This window comes from Rhagoletis zephyria, unplaced genomic scaffold (assembly GCF_001687245.7).
Source record: "Rhagoletis zephyria isolate East Lansing unplaced genomic scaffold, Rhagoletis_zephyria_1.1 Rzeph_scaffold_00042, whole genome shotgun sequence".
Lineage (NCBI taxonomy): Eukaryota > Metazoa > Arthropoda > Insecta > Diptera > Tephritidae > Rhagoletis > Rhagoletis zephyria.
In genome coordinates, this window is record NW_016157126.1 from 17,925 (window position 1) to 39,194 (window position 21,270).

General features: G+C 42.4%; 1 protein-coding gene and 1 pseudogene across 1 annotated transcript; one reads left to right on the forward strand and one right to left on the reverse strand.

Annotated features, from left to right (window-relative positions):
* The first annotated feature begins 15,580 nt into the window (after positions 1-15,580).
* LOC108367275 (putative nuclease HARBI1) lies at positions 15,581-16,963 on the forward strand (annotated as a pseudogene).
* A 127-nt stretch (positions 16,964-17,090) lies between these two features.
* Positions 17,091-17,794, reverse strand: LOC108366968 (uncharacterized; the record flags this gene model as incomplete). The annotated part of the gene is made up of 3 exons (XM_017621478.1): positions 17,091-17,345; positions 17,406-17,606; positions 17,684-17,794. Coding segments are annotated over 3 exons (567 nt in total), but the record flags the coding sequence as incomplete, so codon positions are not given.
* Between the last annotated feature and the right edge of the window lie 3,476 nt (positions 17,795-21,270).

Consider the following 21,270-nt stretch of genomic DNA (forward strand, 5'->3'; position numbering starts at 1 on the left):
ATTTATTAAATATGGGCGAGGAAGATGAGGTTACGCAAAACTAGTTCTACTCAGAACGCAACGAAATGTATTCGAGCGCCATATAACTACTCTCCACGACAAGGTCAATTCTGATGGTGACAAGGAGGACGCAAGAGTACTCGAATGCAGACTTCAAATTTTAGATTCGCACTATCGTCAATTATGCCAAATTCAAACGCAGATTGAGAATTTGCAAAGCACCGACCTGCACGAGCATCACAAGAAGAATTGTTTATCGCCGCAAAGGTGAAAATCATGGCTTTATTACAAGCAAAGCGTCGTCCTAGTGCACCATCCATGGCAGAAAGCTCCTTTATAAATACTACTATGACTGCTGGAGCTGCACACCATAACCGTTTGCCTAAGTTGAAGCTGCCAAGCTTTGACGGCAAGTATGCAACCTTTAAAAGGTTCAAAAGCACGTTTGCAAACTTAATACACAATGACCCATACATTGCGACAATAGATAAATACAATTATTTATTGAACTATTTGTCTGGACCCGCACTAGAAGTTGTGCAGTCCTTTCAGATAACTGAAGATAACTACTCCAAGGCGTTGGAACGATTGGACGCTCGATACGACAACGAGTAACTCATCTTTTTAGATTGCATTTCAAGTCTTTTTGCGTTACCAACGATAACACAACCCGAGGCGACGACGCTACAGAAACTCGTCGATAATGCATCCGCTATACGTGGATCTCTTCTTTCTATAGGGTCGGCCGAAGAAATTATGAACAACATAATGATACACATACTGCTTTCGAAGGTAGACGCCCAAACCAAAGCGAAGTACAACGAGCAGCAAGGTTTCGATAAACTGTCCTCATGGGAGGATTGTTGCAACACTCTAAACCGGCGATGCCAATATCTTGAGAGCCAAGGCGATCATCAGTCAGAGCAGCGTGGCGCAAAGCCCAAGGTTAAGCAGGCATCAACTTCAAAGACGTTTGTGACCACTAATGCGAACTGTGTGTATTGCAACTCACCGTCGCACTATATCAGCAGCTGCAATAAATTCAAGGAGTTATCCCTGCAGCAACGAATCGATTATGTACGCAAGGCTGGCATATGCTTCAACCGTCTACGAAAGACGCACTGCATGAAAGAATGCCAATCAAAATCTAGATGCAAAATTTGTCAATCAGTTCATCACACACTTCTACACAATTTTACGCAAGGTGCCAATTTACGAATGCCAGTTTCTACCACTCCATCAAAGGTCTAAGACTCTAATAATGCTATGCCCCAATCAAGCGCCTTGTTGGTGTCACGCACTATTAAACAGGGCATAATCCCAACTGCAATAGTCCCAATTAGAGACAAATTTGGTCAACTACACTTAGTTTGCGCATTATTAGATTCATGTTCTGAAATTAGTTTCATTACAGCGGAAACAGCAAAACTGTTGCAGCTTGAAAAGCGTCGCGTACAACAAGCAGTCAGCGGTATCGCAGTATACGCCAAAAGATTAGTCATAACGTATTTGCAACGTTAAAGTCTCGCTGCTCAGAGTTTGAGTGGTCTTCTACATTTTCGGTAATAAAAAAGATTTGCGCAAACCAACCTCAAGAAACAATTGACACCTCAGAATGGTTCTTACCTCCTGGAATAACTCTTGCTGATCCACAATTTTATTTATCTACCAAAGTGGATATTTTGATCAACACTATGGGATATTTTGAGGCAATACGAAAAGGTAAATACAACCTGGGTCCAAATATGCCCTGCTTGCTTAACTCTGCGTACGGGTGGATTGTTGGCGGAAGTATTGGGAGTGTTCATATCAGTAAGGCGCAGCAGTGTAATGTAGTTCAAGAAGCTAACAGTCTTGAACAACTTGTTAAAAAACTTTGGGAAGTTGAAGACTGTATCACTAAACCTGCAAAATTTACTGACGAAGAACAAATGTGCGAAGAACATTTCGTCAAAACAGTAAGAGTGCAGAAGGACGGCCGTCTACAAGTATGGCTTCCTTTTAAAACAATGCCAAATGCTCTTGGCAACTCATTTGACAACGCGAGCAAACGTTTTAAAATGCTCGAGAGAAGATTTGGCCGAGATGAACAACTCAAGAATCTATATGTCCAGTTCATGAACGAGTATATCTCACTGGGTCATATGTCACTCGCACAAAATGTCAACTTAATGAAACCTCACTTTTACATACCTCATCATTGCCTTTTGCGACCGCAGAGTTTAACAACAAAACTTCGCGTTGTCTTTGACGCCTCTGCGAAAACAACATCAGGACAGTCATTAAACGAATTGCTTATGGTGGGGCCAACCATTCAACAAGACTTAATTATAACGCTTCTTTCGTTTCGTTTGAATAGGTTTGCTCTCACGGGCGATATAGCCAAGATGTATCGCCAATTCGTCGTCAGCGAGCAAGATAGACTGTTTCAATTAATATTGTGGCGATCTGCGCCAACCAGCCCAATTGAAACATACACGTTAAATACTGTGACGTACGGAATGTCAGCTGCACCCTTCCTTGCAATTAGAGCACTTCATCATATCGCTGATTTGCATCAAGACGAATTTCCCATTGGAGCTAACACGCTACGCAATGATCTCTATGTGCATGATCTCTTGACGGGAACTGAACAAATAGAAGAATTGCAATACAAAAAGAATGAACTAGTTAAATTGCTGCGGAAGGCCGGACTGCAGCTCACCAAATTTAGTAGCAATTATACAGAGATTACTCCCACATCCGAAAACGAAGTGTTTAATGAATTGGGTGACCATGAGGTTACAAAAGCATTAGATATCGCATGGCAACCGAATCGTGATTATTTTGTATTTAGCTACCACGTTGAAATCAATGAACCGTGTACAAGACGCTCAATACTTCCTGTTGTTGCCCGAATTTTCGATATTCTAGGCTTAATCAGCCCTATTATAATTCGATGTAAGATCTTTATGCAAGATCTGATTCTAAAAGGACTCAATTGGGACACGCCGATTGATGAACACTCTAGCACCACATGGAAGACTTGCGAGCCTTAGCGAAGATCGAAGTCCCACGCTATGTCTTCAGTGATGCCAGACATTCTCTGTTAAATATCCCACGGAAATGGGGAAAAAATCCCTCAATTACCCACATCTTGAAAATTTATCCCACAAAATTCCCAACGAATTTAAACATATACATGTTTCAGTAGTAAAGAAGTAAAATTCATATAAAATAATAATAATAGTTTGGCGCTTACACATATGTGCTTTTCCTCCAATTTGTGGCGGTCCCCTTGATGTCGCACAAAGGGGAGGGACCTACAGTTTTACGCCGACTCCGAATGGCGAGTGTATTTTTATGAGAAGCTGTTTTTCATGGCAGGAATACACTCGGAGGTTTGCCATTGCCTGTCGAGNGAGAGCATATGGATGCTGCCTATACGTCCGCGCCAAATTAGCAACTGGCGTTAAGGTCAGCTTACTCGTCGCGAAGTCAAAGGTAGCACCAACTCGCGTACTTTCATTGCCCAAACTTGAACTTTGTGCTGCTGTGCTATTAAGCCGAACTTGGCGCAAATTCTCGTATAAATTAGATTCTTACATTAATACTGTACATTTCTGGACGGACTCCAAAATTGTGCTGCAGTGGATGGAAATGCACGCGTCTAAACTTCATTGCTTTGTAGCGAATAGGGTGTCGGAACTTCAAGAGCACAGATATCATCTCACGTGGATGCCGATCAACAGACTTGGTCACTAACATGTGGTTCACGGGCCCAGACTTCCTAGCAAAATCTGAAGATGAATGGCCACAACTTCACGAGCCATTGCCAGCACCAATTGAGGTAAGAGCCAAGACAGTGTTGGCTTNAGATGAATGGCCACAACTTCACGAGCCACTGCCAGCACCAATTGAGGTAAGAGCCAAGACAGTGTTGGCTTTACATTGAGCACCTGCACCGAACAAATTTACACGCTGGACCGAAAGTACTCTTGTCAATTTTGCGTCAACGATTGTGGGTTGGTAACGCAAGAGAGGTAATTAGAAAAGTCGTCCGTCAATGTGTCCACTGCTTCCATTACAAGCCACGCCTAGTACAGCAAATAATGGGCAACCTTCCGGCAGATCGCCTGCGCGGCGAGCGACCATTCAAAATTACTGGAGTTGATTTTTGCGGCCCCTTTTTCACGTCATACCGTATTAGAGGTAAAACACCGTATAAAACCTATGCGTCTATTTTTGTGTGCTTTGCCTCAAAGGCAGTTCATATCGAGTTGGAGAGCGAATTGTCCACCAATGCGTTTGAGCTCTGCCTGCGCAGATTTTTCTCTCGACGTGGTGTTCCTGAAAAAATTTTTTGCGACAATGCCACAAACTTTGTTGGTGCGGCCTCAAAATTGGCCAATTTGAAAAGTCAACTACTCAGCGAAAACACAATCAACAATTTAAAATCATTTAGCGCTCATAAAAACTTCGAATTTTGTTTTATACCCCCAAGGGCACCACACTTTGGCGGCCTTTGGGAGGCTGCCGTGAAATCCACGAAAACCATTGTGCTCAAAAATATTGCGAACGCACATCTGACGTTTGAGGAGCTTCAAACAGTTTTCATCGAAGTAGAAGCAATCCTCAATTCACGACCGATTGCACCAATGACAGACGACCCTAATGATGCTGAAGCTGTAACGCCAGCTCATTTCTTAATAGGTTCAACGCTGACGCCAGCGCCAGAAGAAACACTGTACAGCAACTCTNGAGGATTTTTTATTGTACGCTAGCAGTAAAAATCATATTCACACAAATTAACTTGTTCTCGACCAACAATAATCTTTTCGACATTACTGACGTAGCTTTTACGCATGCCAAGATTTGTACTTGTCATGATAAAGTATATTCTCGGATGACTTAAATTTTTTATACAATCTATTGCAGCGATTTTTTAGTCGTTTAAGCTCTGCATTGTACCATGGTAGCTTATATCTTTTTTTAGAGTAAACTGTGATATGTTTAAGACACAGATTATGCACCTTCGTTTTAAAAAGTTTAAAGCAANGAAATTGGCCAATTTGAAAAGTCAACTACTCAGCGAAACACAATCAACAGTTTAAAATCATTTAGCGCTCATAAAAACTTCGAATTTTGTTTTATACCCCCAAGGGCACCACACTTAGGCGGCCTTTGGGAGGCTGCCGTGAAATCCACGAAAACCATTGTGCTCAAAAATATTGCGAACGCACATCTGACGTTTGAGGAGCTTCAAACAGTTTTCATCGAAGTGGAAGCAATCCTCAATTCACGACCGATTGCACCAATGACAGACGACCCTAATGATGCTGAAGCTGTAACGCCAGCTCATTTCTTAATAGGTTCAACGCTGACGCCAGCGCCNTCAGCGCTAGAAGAAACACTGTACAGCAACTCTGACAACAGCGAGAAGAAACTGAGTTATTTGAATAGATGGCTGAAGGTAGCTTATTTAAAGCAACAGTTCNTGAAGTAGAAGCAATCCTCAATTCACGACCGATTGCATCAATGACAGACGACCCTAATGATGCTGAAGCTGTAACGCCAGCTCATTTCTTAATAGGTTCAACGCTGACGTCAGCGCTAGAAGAAACACTGTACAGCAACTCTGACAACAGCGAGAAGAATATGAGTTATTTGAATAGATGGCTGAAGGTAGCTTATTTAAAGCAACAGTTCTGGTCTTTGTGGGAACGGGACTACGTGCATTCACTTCAGCAACGCGCTAAATGGACACAATCGCAGCCAAATGTACATGTCGGTCAACTAGTCATCGTCCATGAAGATAACACGCCGCCTCAACATTGGTTGCTAGCACGAGTAACATCTGTTATACCTGGAAAGACGGCAATATTCGAGTTGTTGACGTGAAAACTTCAAAGGGTATCATCAGGCGCTCAATAACAAAGCTTGCACCCATTCCGTTGGAATGATAAATTGTTTTTGAAAGTCAGGCCTTTCAACGGGGGAAGGATGTTGGAGGAGAACATTAGCGGCATTATATATACTTTTATCTATTATGAATTTCAATTGAATTACAATTAAATTGTATATTTGGTATTATTTACAATCTGGTAACCTTAGTCTTACTCTCCAAACTTTGTATGTACATATGTAAAATTGGTTTAAGTGTACTGAGAATATATTGTGTCTTTTGCCTTTGCCTTCACTTCGCAAAAGGTATTGATCGAAGACGGAAAGTCAGCTGAGGATTTTTTATTGTACGCTAGCAGTAAAAATCATATTCACACAAATTAACTTGTTCTCGACCAACAATAATCTTTTCGACATTACTGACGTAGCTTTTACGCATGCCAAGATTTGTACTTGTCATGATAAAGTATATTCTCGGATGACTTAAATTTTTTATACAATCTATTGCAGCGATTTTTTAGTCGTTTAAGCTCTGCATTGTACCATGGTAGCTTATATCTTTTTTTAGAGTAAACTGTGATATGTTTAAGACACAGATTATGCACCTTCGTTTTAAAAAGTTTAAAGCAACTTACTACATCCTCGTTTAGAAACAGATGGTCCCAATCAATCTCAAGCAACATATTATTAAGAGTCGCAAAATTACCAAAGTTAAAATTGAAATTATTTATATCACTCCCAGGAGAGGCATTCAAGAATTCATAAAATTTCAAATCTTATTCTAGAGGAAGATGATGCCAACAGAAGACATTAACGAGCAACATTCCCTGAGTTTAAAATTCGAATTACTTAATAAGAAAATTAAATCTAAAATTCTATTAAGCTTATTATAGTAACCATTAATTTGACGAAGATCTAAGCTAGCGAAATTGTCAACTAAGTACTGTTCGAAAGATCTACATTTGATGAAACTAGAAGGTCTAAGTTATCTAAGTACGACCAAGAAATATTGCTTAAGTTAAAATCGCCAAGCACACATAACTGGTGATGTCCAATTCTTGAGTAAAGTTAGGTTACATTATCAACATGACGTTTGTACAAAGATTCATGACTGTTAAGCGGAATGTAAGGGGCGCAAATAAATTGATCGGTTGATGTACTGCGTAAGCGCACGCGTAATTGGTCTAAAAGGGAGTCATTATTATCAAGACAATGAACCCATGCTCGTAGGCTTCGCTTAGTAGCAATAAGAACACCGCCACCTCTATTACATTCAGTTTTACCACTCTATCCTTGCGGAAAACATCATATACAGTGGAGTCGAAAAACTTAGAATCGTAGAAGCTGGAGTTAAGCCAAGTTTCAGTTAGCACGAAAACATCAAATAGTTCGAGCGAACTTATCGAGAATACAGCTTCTGATTTCGTTCGCATACCAAAGACATTTTCGTAGTAAATACGAATATGGTTACTGGATTGTGAACTCACATTAACAGAAACGTCTACGTTTTCCCTGCATCCAAGATCGGTTACATTGGAAGGCCAAAGAACTGCGCTTAGCATTTTCTCGAGCCAAGACTGCGGTACTCCAAGTTTGAAGTTTAAGCGCTTTAAAGAATTAAGAGGAGTATCTTTTTTCACCAGACTCTAGCATGATAACATTTTCTTGTCAATGCCCGAATGTCTGGCAACATGATCAATAATCTCATCAGATTTAACAGTGGTAGCAAACGAAGAGATGTGAAGCCAGCTGAGGCGCGCCACAACATCCAGCTCAGCGCAAGTAGTTATTATTTCCAACAACTCGAACCACATTCCTTTTTGTTTTCTTTCTACCGACTTTAAGCCACTCCGAGATTTGTGAAACGGGCAAACTATTGTATTGGAGGCCGAGCCAAAGCATTAACATCAACACTGCAAGCAGTGTTGCTGGCACTGTTAGCATTCGGCGGAGGAAAATCAGCAACCAGAACAGACGAGAAATTGGAACAATTGTTCGATACGGCTGAATTAGTACTACGGGGAGAACCAGCATATCTGTTGAGATTTTTATCACGCAAATCACTAACTGCAGCAGCGGCATTGGCACATTCAGAATTACCAATAGGAAGGACAGTTATATTTGCGTACGTTTTTGCACTGGTAGAAGAAGCAGGCGAAACATGAGAAGCAGAATCCAAATGGGAGCAGAATTAGCATTGCGAGTCGAAGACGATAATGAGTTTTGATAAGCAATTCTGTTATTAGTAACAACAGAGCAAACGTTAGCGCGAAGGTCTTTGATTTAGGCCGTGAGCGTTGTTATTGCAGAGACAATCTCTCTTCTTCGCTTTAACGAGCGAAGCTCGGATTGCAAACATTCGACTTTGTTCACCATACACTTCTTATCTTCGTGGAGTGCATTAATTAGCGAGACAGCGCGGGCATTTTCTGCCCTAAGAGCAGCAGTCTCGTTTAGCACTAAGTTTAGATTAATGTTCTTATTGGCATTTTCGAAAGACCCACTTGCTCTACTAGTTAGTTGATTAGGAGTTTTGTGCTGCTGTGGGAAGTTGTTATTGCGATAGGCACCAATTTCTTTGCTAGAGGAATCCAAAGCAATGGCATTAGTAGCAACAACACTCTCGTTAAGAATAACAGGAGGAGGCGGGGAGCGTTTAGAATATCGCCGAGCTTCAGCACACACTTTGCACAGAAAAGGCTTCTCTGAGTTAAGCAAAAACTCAGCGTCTGCCGGCAAAAAAATCACACATTCCAAATGAAACAGTTCATTGCACTTTGCGCACTGAATTTTTGGTTGCGAGTGCTCAACCTTATGGTTACAGCAGCACGGCATTTTGAATAGGAACGTCTTTTTTCGTTATTTGTTTATAGTAATATTTGTTTATTTATTGCTCAACGGTTCTCAAATTGCGGGTAGGTACATACATATGTACCTATATACATCTTCCTATGTACCTTCATGCTGTTGTATATATGTGTACATATGGGTGTGTGCATGGAGTCACTGGAAATTCAACGCTCGTTGTGGATTTCATCGTGAAGGAAAATTGCTCTCCTGTACTTCTCTTGGCTAGGGGGTTCGAATCCGTACACGGCGTAGTAAGGGTTATGATCCCTAAATGCGGCCGAAGTTGGCCTGCACAGAAAGAATTTCTGGCAATTTTCTCCGGCAACACACAAAGAAGAATTCTGCGTAGTAAGGGTTATGATCCCTAAGCGCGGCCGAAGTTTGCCTACGCAGAAAAAGTTCTGCCACTCTTCTCCGGCAACACAGAAAGGAGAGTTCTGCGTATTAAGCGTTATGGTCATTAAGCGCGGCCGATGGCCGCCTACGAAAAAATACATTCTGCCTCCTCTCCGGCAACACACAAATGAGAGTTCTGCGTAGTAAGGGTTATGATCAGAGGTGGGGACTACCACAAACAAGCGTTACCTAAAAGTGAGAATGTGTTAGTGTGCCTAATTCATTTTGCATGTTGTCTCGTTCTCATCGTTACGCTCTTGCTTGTATGCGTACACACGCCTACGGAAAAAAAAGTTCTGCCGCTCTTCTCCGGCAATACATAAAGGAGAACTCTGCGTAGTAAGGGTTACGACCCCTAAGCCTGGCCGAAGGTTGCCTGGCTCAGTGGAGACGGCGGGGTTGCTTGAGGGGGAGCACCAGGGCAGTGTACCAAATACTTAAGGCAAACTAAGTTCAAATTGGACAATAACTATGTAAGCTTATATGTACAGCAGATATACGCGTATGTGTGTAACACTGACACTAGGGTGGGTCGAAATACACAAAGCGCAAAAATACTAATTACGCAAATAGAAAATTAGACAAAACCTTGTTTTGGAGTGCCGCAATAGGTTAGAGCAAAGGCGACACCCCTACTACGGTCTTTCGCGTCATCTCTCATTCCTACATTCTTCCTTTCGGTCGGCACCGTTTTGGGGACTTTTCCCCTTTGCGGTGGCGCTCCACCGACAAACAACTATTTCGCTCAACTTGAGCTCATACTACTATTTATTTGGTATGTATATACATATGTACACTTGAGTGTCGGTAGACTTTACTCCTATCGGTTGGAGTGAAAAAAATAGGTAAATATAACGAAGGGGGAACAAAAGAATATTTAATTTCGGCCAGTACGCGACAACCCCACCCCTTCCTCCTTAAAAAGAAAGCTCGCTTTTTTTCAGCAAACCTATTTCCTATCCATCCCTATATGGCCTTAACTCCTTTACATTCCATGTCCCTTTATCCCGACCTGCCTCGTCCGCCAGAACATACGTCCATGGCGACACCATTTTTACTATGAAAGAATCTAACGAAATTCCTCCTCCAAACTAGTTCTCCTGGCATATATTGCACGTCTCTTCTCCTAAGGTTATATTGCTCCGCTAACTTTGCACTGGCCTCTTCTAATTTACTCCTAACGCGTGACCTAATCTCTTCGAGCCCCCTTGCCCACTCCTGGAAACTATTTTTCTCCTGCTCTCCTAATGACTCGATATAGTCCCTGCTACCTTCTAATGCCATCTCCCTACCAAAGTTGACAAAATATGTCGAGGCTCCTAAAACTTCATGCTGCGCTGACCTAATGCAGCAAGCTAACTGTTGGTCCCAAGTCCTCTGGTTATCCGATACATAAGCCCTAAGTGTTGTCTTAGTTACCAGGTTTATCCTTTCGGCCGGATTAGCCTGCGGGTGATAGTGGCTGGTGTACCGGATTTGGGAACCGGTGGGTGTCGCAGACCACAGGCCGAGGAACTCCGAACAAAAGAAAGACCTGATCCTCAAGGATCTTACAGATGACCTTCGCCGTGGCAGTTCGTAAGGGGAACAAAAGCGAAAACTTCGAAAAATAATCTACCACCGTTAAAATATACTGGTAGCCCTGAGTCGACTGCACCAAGGGCCCTACCATATTTACGCAAATCATTTTCCAAGGCTCGACAGCCTTGGACCTCTCGACCATAACCCCAGCTGGCTGTGAATTATCAGGCTTAACCTGCTGACAAACTTTACAATGCCTCACATATTTTCCTAGATAGATAGATAATTAATAGACGTATGCACTGCGACCAAGAGATCTATTGTGCCCCACATATTTCCCTATATCCGCCTTCATCTGTGGCCAATAAAATTTTTGTGCAACCCTAGCGAAAGGTTCCTGACACCCATATGAACCGCCAACTGGTCATCGTGATATGTCTTTACGACCTCCAACCTTTCCTCGCACCCTAGAACCTTTTCCAATCCGACGAATTTCCATAAATAGAGGGGAACTTCGACCTAACGAACTTGTAGATGTAGCCACCTTCTACTCTCCACGCTCGGTATGACAAGGGTTCCTTTTCAACAGACCGAAGCATTTTCAACAACCAAGGGTCCCAAGTAGAAACTTCAGAAACAACCGGTACAATCCTGGACAACATATCCGGAACCACATGTTCCTTGCCCTTCCGGAGGACGATCTCAACATCGTACTGCTGCAACTTTAAAGCCCAACGCGCCAACCTACCACAGGGATCCTTCAAATTATTTAGCCAAACCAGAGAATAATGATCCATAACAGCTGTGAACCTGACGCCTTCAACATATGGTCGCAATTTACAACCGCCCACAGGACCGCTAGACACTCCTCTGTCGTTAAATAATTCTTCTCATTTTTATTCAGGGACTTGCTCAGGTATGCTATACCCCTCTCACCGTCCTCAAATCTCTGGGTCAACACAGCTCCTATACCGAAATCAGAAGCGTCTGTCTGGATTGTGAAAAGCCTTTCAAAGTCTGGACAGCTCAAAACCGGCGCTGTCACTAGGCATTCCTTCGCCTCCCTAAAGCTCCTTTCGCAATCTTCGTTCCACTCGAATTTTTGGCTTTTCTTCGTTAACTCGGTGAGGGGCCTAATTAACTCCGCGAAATCCTTTACAAACCCACGGTACCATGACACTGTACCTATAAACCTAACCTGCTTGATATTCTTGGGTCTCTCGATGTTAACCATCGCCTCTACCTTCTCTGGATCCACGTGCAGACCGTGCTTGTCTACCACGTAGCCTAAATATTTTAGCTCTGACCTACAGAAATTTCACTTCGCCCTATTCAGTCTAAGACCTGCCTTAGCTAACCTATCTAAGATCACCTGTAAAATCTCCAAGTGCTTTTCAATGTTATTAGTAACGATGATAATATCATCGAGATAAACAAAAACATGGGGTTCCAACTCTGGGCCTATGACTGAATATCTAAATCTTTGCCAAGTCGCAGGCGAATTATGCAACCCATATGGCATTCTCCTAAACTGGAAGAGACCCCTACCTATTACCGTGAACGCCGTGCAGGGCCTCGGCCGCTCCTCCGCCGGCACCTGCCAATAAGCAGACTTAATGTCTAAAGTGGACAAGAACCTTGCGTCCCTGAGCTTGTCTAAGATCGCTGAAACATAAGGGAGGGGGTAGCTCTCATTCTCTGTGCATTTATTTAAAACCCTATAATCCACACTAAACCTATAAGACCCATCCTTCTTTCAGATCATAACTACAGGGGACGCCCAAGGACTATGTGACTTCTCAATGACACCCTTGTCGAGCATGTCTTAATTCCTCGTCAATACGCGACTGTATGACGGGAGACATGGGGTAATAACGCTGTTTAACAGGTTCGACCCCTGCCTTGATCCTAATCCTATGCTCGACAAGGTGGGCTCCACCTAACCCTTCTGGCATAGCCTTGAACGATCGGGCGACTATCTCCTCTAAGGCCCTAGCCTCTCTGCCAGTGGAGTGGTCCACTATCGCCGCCAGCGACTCCTGTTCCAGTTGAGAAAAGCTCCACCTCATCTTCATAAAATCCGGAATGATACCCGCCTTGGTCCAAAAATCGACACCAAGGATAAGACTCTGAGGCAAACCGGGGACTACGAGGCACTCCAGGAGGACGACTTGCCCTCCACCTCGATTGGCAACGAAACCGAACCTAAAACCGAAATATGGCCTCCATCCGCCAAAGTCACTTTTAGAGAGTTGGGTAAAGAAGTCGCGCTAATGCCCCAAGAACTCAAAATACTCTACCCGAATTTACCGATCACCGTCCTCGTCGCTCCAGAATCCAACAACGCTCGAAAAGTTCAACCAAAAATTCTTATGTCTAAATACGGACACTTATCGAAGCCATCCGCCACCAAAGAATATGCTAACTGAACATTCGACTCACCGAAGCCTACTTTTGCCAGCTGGGAATTAGCAGGATTACTAACTCGCCCTATTAGTCCACCCGACCTGCCGTCCCAGGGGTCTACCTCCCGTTCACCGACTTCTTTTGCGACCTAACATTCGACTGTGAATTTGACCAACTATTCGCCCTACTATTCCACTTCTACTCCGACCTAAACGGGTTGTCCTTCCGCCGACCACCTCCACCCGGGCTTCGCTGGGTACCCTGGACACCATTTCGCTTCGCTGCACACACCGGACAGTCCCGCTTCATGGCCCCAGGCCTACCACCGCCGAAGTACTTACTTTATCCCCTTCCTACATTCGGCTGATACATGACCGAACCGCTTTCAATTAAAACAACGGGTTTTATGGCCCGCCCTAAACCCTTCGCTGTCCTTTGGTTCCGCCACCGCTGCAACCTGTACATCCACCGAGGCATAGGCCAGGTCAGGCTCCAATAGAACCTTGGCATTGTAACTTGGTGGGGGACAAAAGCTTCAACCGACGACCTAACCGTTTCGAACTTCCTACCTAACGCGACTAGTTCCGCCACTGACCCCGGTGTAACTAGTCCCAACTGGGTTTGATGAAAGGGGAGAAGATTCGCCCTAATGGTCCCTAACATCCTACTCTCGGACAAAGGCTCCTGCAACCTTCCAAACATGATTTTCATCGCCGCCACTTACACTCCGATGGACTCATTTGCTCCCTGAGTCCGCCGGCGTATCTCGTCCATCAACAAATCGTCGTACTTGGAGGGCAGACATTCTAACTTCAACTCCCTGACCAGTTCCTCCCAGCTACCTAACGACCTCCTTCAGTTTCAGTTCTACCGCGTCCCGGTCCTCCTCAAAGCTAAACGGGTAATCCTGGAAGAGGTCCACCGACCCTGTTCGCTCCAAAAGCCTGGACGCCCGCGACGACTTCCGCATAGCCTCCACCGACGAAACCGAGAGACCCCGAGCCTCCATCTCATACGCCAACTCCTCTTGCGATAATCTATTAATTTCCATGCCGAATAAAGCAAACAAATCCGCGAAAAGCAGCAAAAAAACTAGTGAAATAAAATAAAATCAGCGGAAGCAAAAAACTCTTTAAAAATTCCAAAGGCAACCGAATAAATCAAGAAAACCCAACCGAAAAAACCGAATTAAAATTCGAAAACAGAACAAAAAATTAATAAAACCGCAAAAAATAAAAAATTTCAAAGCCGACCGAAGTTGAAAACCCGCAAAATAAGAACCCTAAAATAAATTTTAAGTCTAGGACTAGTTATGGCTCACTTGAGACCACTTCGCGACCGGTTGGTATCCTAATGCCTACACATTAACTTACTGCTGGATAGTAAGCTGCCCTATACTGGCACAACAAAATGACCCTATCACGCGAGACAGCAATAGAGCCTAACCACAAAAAAAAAACCAAACAGAATAACAGGTACTACCAAATAAGACGGCACAAGCAATTACAGTGTTTGCTTATAAACTAAGTTACAGTTTACGTTTAGGTGTATGTATACTTCACCAAAAACAAAGTGGAGCGGCCAAGCTAAGTTATCAATAAGTTTTTATTATATATCTTTGATAAGCTTGAAAATTAAGGCAAAATACTCCCAACCTCTTGGGAGTTTACTCGGAAGCGCTTCAATATTTTCGTTGGTTTTAGATTTGTTTTAATTTTACCGGCCTAACACTTATTCACTACTACTTATCACTTTTCACATGCCGAATGTCCGTCCGCACTTTATGTAAACGCACGCCACTACTTCTCTCCAGATAATGGTCCGGTCCTGAAAATTTCCGCCAACGCACAGTCTACAGTACAACACTCCGTATGGCTCCGTGACGCCAAAAATTACCACTTGAAGATGTTCGCCCGACAACCTGTAAACAAAATACACCAAAGGCACGAGTAATACGTTATCAAAATTTCGCCAAATATGGACAAACTCACGGTTCTCCTCGGAATACTACCGTTTCGTACGTATAAAAAAACAAAATTGTTACCCTCCAATCGTCCGTTTCCACGCCGCCACGAATCATTAACACAAAATCCTCCTGAATTTCTACTGCCAAAAGGTTAAAAAAAAAAAAAATTAAAATCCAAAATACCAAAAATAAAATTTGTACCACAAACAAAAATCGTGACCCAGCCTTATGTACACAATATATAAACTTCACAAAATATATTTACGTATGTATGTATATACGCGTAGCACAGCACTTTCCACTACACTGTTTTTCTTTAAATTTCTACGCCAAACTCTCACCTGTAGCTTGTTTCTGTAACTCAGTGGAGAAATTGTCTACTGCTATTGACTTTGTTCTTAACCACCAAGCTTTTGTCAATCGTTGAGACTTTAATGTTTCTATAACTCCGAAAACTCACCTATAGAGAAATTCGTGTTGAGTTGAAATTGAAAAGTAAGTTTGAAAGTTTTGACATTTATTTTTGAGAAATGAGTATGTTACACAAAATTGTGTAAATCAGCAAATAATAAACAAATGAACAAAATAATAAGAATTAGAGACAACTAACATAATTAATTATTTAACATAAATTTTATAAAATGAGTGAGATACGTGTGATCATTTATGCTATAATGTACGATAACCGAAATATGCTTCGAGTTCAACGTCGGCGGTTGCGAGATTCATGTGATCCATTTATAATCCCTGAGGCGCGTTTCATAGAACTTTTTCGGCTAAATAAAGACGCTTGCATAAATCTTTTGGAGGAAATTAATCCTTTTATGAAGAGTGGTGTTAGGAATACATTTATTCCAAAAATATTTGAGAGTGGTAGCTGCCCTTCATTTTTATGCAACTAGGTCATTTCTGCGCGATATTGGGCAGGATTTCATTTTCCCTTTAAGCAAAACTATGATATCACGCATAATACACGAGGTAACGGATATCATAGTGAGAAAATTAATGAACAAATATGTGAAATTTCCTAGTACAAGCTGAGAGTTCAGCACCATTCAGCAAAGGTATGCAAAAACAAGAAATTTTGAGTTGTGCCGTTATTGCAGAGGACCATCGATATGTATATACAATAGTACTCACATTTTAATTTTACTTTATACAGGTTTCATGTGTGTACAACATTTCCCGGCGTTATAGGAGCAATTGACTGCACGCATGTCAAAATTAAGAAACCAAATACAGATGTGGAGCACTGTTATCATAATCGTAAAGGTTTTTTTTCAAAGAATGTACAGCTTATATGTGACTATGATTTAACGATTCTTGCTTGCTATGGTCATTTTGGAGGCAGCACTCATGATGCTTTCATATGGAGTAGCAGTCACGCAAAAGCTTTCTTAGAAGATAAACATAGAAGTGGAATATCAAATATATGGCTACTTGGCGATTCGGGGTATCCCCTGCAGCCATGGCTTATGACGCCGATTGGAAATCCGCAATGCGCAGCTGAAATGAAATACAACGAAGCCCATATTCGTGCTAGAAATTGCATTGAACGACTAAACGGTGTGCTGAAAAAAGTATTTGCTTGCTTATCCCAAGACCGTGGACTTATGGTTACGCCATCATTTGCTGGTTCTATAATCAATGCTTGTTGTACATTGCATAACTTTCGAAAGAAATACAATATTGCAATGCCAGATGTTGATATTACCGAACGAAATATACTTGAAGAAGACAATAATCTTAACTTGTCTAATAATATTTTAGCCGAAGGTCGTAGAACCCGGCAAATGATCATCAGAAATTATTTTTCAAATTAGAAAAACTAAAAATGCAGTTTTGCTACATTTGTTTTTTTTTTAGTTTCGCGAGTGTAAAACTTACTGTCGCAAGGTGTTAATATTGTGTTCTTTACTTTGTATCTATTGAATAGTTGTCCGTCTGTTTAATGTGTGTACTAAACAATAAACAAGTTTAAATATATATATTTTTGGAATTTTTATTTACTAAGAGCTTTTACAATTTTTTCCAGCAGTTCATTCGTCCGCCGTTGTTCCCCTTTTATCTATTTCAGCTCTTCTTTCACCTCATTCATGCACCTCTCCTGACTGGAAAGGCGAGCTTCAAGTTCTTTTTTTGCCTTCTCTAGCTCCGAATACAGTGGTTCCTTGCTCTGCTTCGAATTTTTAGCTATTTTCCGCCGTGGCGTGTTTATCGGGCTTTTGTTTTTGGAGCAGGTGGTCTTGCTGACAGATACCTCAATGACATCCTGATTCAGGTACTCCTTTTCCATACATATAATGTCATCGTCGAGCGCCGGCTAAATTTTAAGATTGTTATTCAGAGAAAAATTTATCAAAGGAATATATATTATAATTACAAGAGGTATATCGAATCCACCCTCCACAGTTTTGGCATCACCATCAACAACATCCGATACCAAAATGAAGTTAACCACTTCTTCTTCCAAACTATCTAATGGCTCTGGTCCTAAACAGCTTGGAAGGTTTCCCGTCTGGTTTTGAAACCTTTTGATTGCGGAAAATTTTTGCTTTATGGACGCCTTCCAATCAATCCAACACTAAAACAATTTATTAATTAAAATTAAAATTTAATACACAATCAACTACAATATAATATATATACATATGTATATACTCTTTTCCACTGCTCAGCACTTTTATTGGCTCCCCCGATTGCATTTAAATCCGCAGCAACTTCTTCCCACTTTTCCTTAGTTCTCTTGGAGCTATCCGGGCCAGAGAACTGCCCACACGCCAGCGTACGGTTTTGCCGCATATGCTCGACTAGTTGTTTTTTTTGAATTTGCGTTACGCGCGCTGTTAAACTTTTCTAAAAGTAAAAATAAATTTAAATATAACAGATTTTAAATTAAAAAACATGACTTACCGTATTCATTCTCAACTCGTTTTGTCAGTTCTCACTTGCTAAAGAGCAGTTGACAATATCTCTACTAGTAGAGAATTCAAAACTCTACTCCCCACACTTACAGAAACACAATAGTAGAGAATGGCGTCAATTTGACGTCCCATTCTCTACCAGTAGAGAAATAATCGGTAGAGAACAGTTACAGAAACGAGCTACTGAATAGGGTCACCTCATTGTTCTGCAAACCTGCCGGAAAAGATCCCACGTAGCTCGATTCTTCTAGAAATTAAATTTCCTCTAACGACGAGGGCCCCACGTTGGGCGCCAATTTGTCACCGGTGCACTAATATCAGATCACCTACCTAATGTACCAACTAAATGCACTTACCGTGCGCAACAACAATGCAACGGGCCAAACCAAATAAACAAACGACCGCACAAAAAAGGAGATGAAAAAAAAAACCAATCAATCGGCTGACTCAGTGGAGAAGGCGGGGTTGCTTGAGGGGGAGCAATAAGGCAGTATACCAAATACCTAGCGCAAACTAAGTTCAAATTGGACAAAAACAATGTAAGCTAATACCCAGCAAACATTGAGGTTAGTTATGTAATGTATTTGCAATAAAATAATAACGAATTATTTGAACATAAAAAAAATATGATTATGATGAATATTGCTTATTTACATTTATTTGAATTTGCGTTTTTTGTCTAATCGTTCTCGAATCGAATTCTAATATAGTTCTCTAAATTCCGTCATCGACTCGAGAACGATTAGAGAAATACCCTAGTTATCTAATGTAGAAATCCAAATTTCTCTAACGTTAGAGACTGTGTTTGCTGGGTATGTACAGTAGATATACGTATATGTGTGTAACACTGACACTAGGGTGGGGGCTCCGACCGCGAGGTGCTCCTTGGGAATGTGGTTCCCAAATCCGGTGCCGACTATAACGCGCCTCGACTGGCGCCGCTCTCCAAAAATTTTGCTGCTGCTGCAATAGTGCCTCGTCCGGCACTTTAAAAAATTGCTTTTTACCAAAAAAACGCAGCTGCCAATAATATTAACAAAATATGCTGCGCTCGCAATACGGGTGTTGCCTGACTCGATGCTCGTTCAGATCTGCCCCGGCACGCAGTTGCGAGCCAGGCCGCAACCTACGCACCGGTAAGCAAACCGTTGGCGTATCAGCGCCAGTTTTGTTGGTGCCCGATAAATTGGCGCCGGCCCGATCATTCTAGAAGCGAATTGGGCGCATTAGCGGTCGCCACCACGGCGCACACAAACAAAACCATGGACTTGCCATTCCCATCATACGGCGGACAACAAAAGTGCCGCAATATGTGAAAGCAAAGGCGACATCTCTACTACGGTCTTTCGCGTCATCTCTCATTCCTACATTCTTAATTTCGGTCAGCACCGTTTTGGGGCGGAGTGCCCTAATGGAGACTTTTCCCCTTTGTGGTGGCGCTCCACCGACAAACAACTATTTCGCTCAACTTGATCTCAGCCTACTATTTATTTGGTATATATATACATATGTACACTTGAGTGCCGGTAGACTTCACTCCTATCGGTTGGAGTGAAAGACTCTTGAAGGTGTTACATCATGGCTTTGGATTACGAGCTGACGTAGACGAATAGCTAATACTGCCGATTGGAGCTCCAAGCGAAGAATGGAGGTCAGTTCCAACGGGGCACATCTGGTCTTTCCCGACACGAACGCTAATTGAACAACTCCGGATGCTTCTACAATTCTCCAGTAAGCTACCGCCGCATAAGCTAACTCACGCGCATCTGAAAAGATGTGCAGTTCCACTGGTACGGTCATAAATGAAGTGCTGTAACATCGCGGTATGCTGAGGCTGGCTAAATTTCCAAGCATCTCGACCCATTTCTTCCAAAGGACTCCTGCATCTGGTGGTATTTCATCGTCCCAATCAACCTGCTTCCTCCAAGTCGTCTGTAGTAAGAGCTTGGCCACCAAGGAATACTCAGCTTCTAGACCGAACGGATCGAAGATAGACTTCGTAACACTTAACGCTTCTCGTTTAGTGTCCAATCTCGTTCCATTCAGTAGATTTCTGTCAACTTTCTCAAACGCTTTGGCTATTTCTCCTCTTTATTAATGATGTTGGTCTACGCTTTAAACATTCAAATTATTTACTGTATGCAGACGACTGGAAACTCTTCCGTAAAATCTCTGTTTATCTCGTATCCCAGTACATACCGAGCACCTTTTGAAACCGCTCGGCTTCTTTATCGAGACTAAAAAGTTGTCGATCTTCCTGGTTTTTGTTAAATGTTCGGTTAACCAATGCGGAGTTAGAGAAAAAGCGTTTAAGGTCGAATCCAGCTCTCTTATGTACCCACACGATTTCGGGGATAATTTTCAGAGCATCACGCTCAGTAGGAAAGGGATGTACCAAATCATCGACATAATGATTATAGCACTGACAGCCTCAGGGAATTTGTTTCTAAACTCCAGAGCATTATACTTTTTAACGTACTGTGCCGAACAAGGCGAACAAGTTGCTCCGAATGCCATGACTGCCATCGCATACTCTTTGATTGGCTCGTTCGAGTTGACTCGCCAGAGAAATCTTTGCGCTGCTTGATCGTCCTCTCGTATTTTCACCTGGTGAAACATTTCGACGATATCCGCGCATACCCCGACATTTCGTTGGCGAAATTTCATTAGAACAACTGCTGGAAGCTGGCACTGGTCAAGCCCACTTAATAATGCGGAGTTAAGCGAGCAACCGTCGACTCTTGTTGCGGCGTCAAATACAAGTCTTAGCTTCCCCGGTTTGCTTAGGTTGTATACTGCGAAGTGGGGGAGATACCACGTGCAGCCATCGTTAACTAATAATTTATCATCGCGTAGTTGCCGCGAGAACCCCTTTTACAAATATTCTGCAATAACATTCACATAATCTCGTTTGAAGTTATTATCGCGTTCGAATTTTTTCTCCAACAGAAGCAGCCGTTTTTCTGCCATTATCCGACTATTTGGTAATTCTGGATCTTTATACCGCCATAAGAGTCCAGTTTCGAAGCGCTCACCCTTACGCACCGTCGTACGCTCCAACAGAAACTTGGACCTCTTAACGTCTTTGCTTTCGACGTTCTCAGCACATCGTACACCTAGGTCGTCACTAGCTACGAACTGTTTCACCAGCTGATCAAGTGCGTCGCTCTGGCTACAGCCACATGTGTAAGGAACAACTAGCGTACATCCTCAACCGATTCTCTTCCAGCAGGACCATACACGACCCAACCTAGCTTGGTCATGATTACTGCTGGACCCTTCCAACTATCTCTGGCGGCCCGATGTGCAACTCCTAAGTGCGCA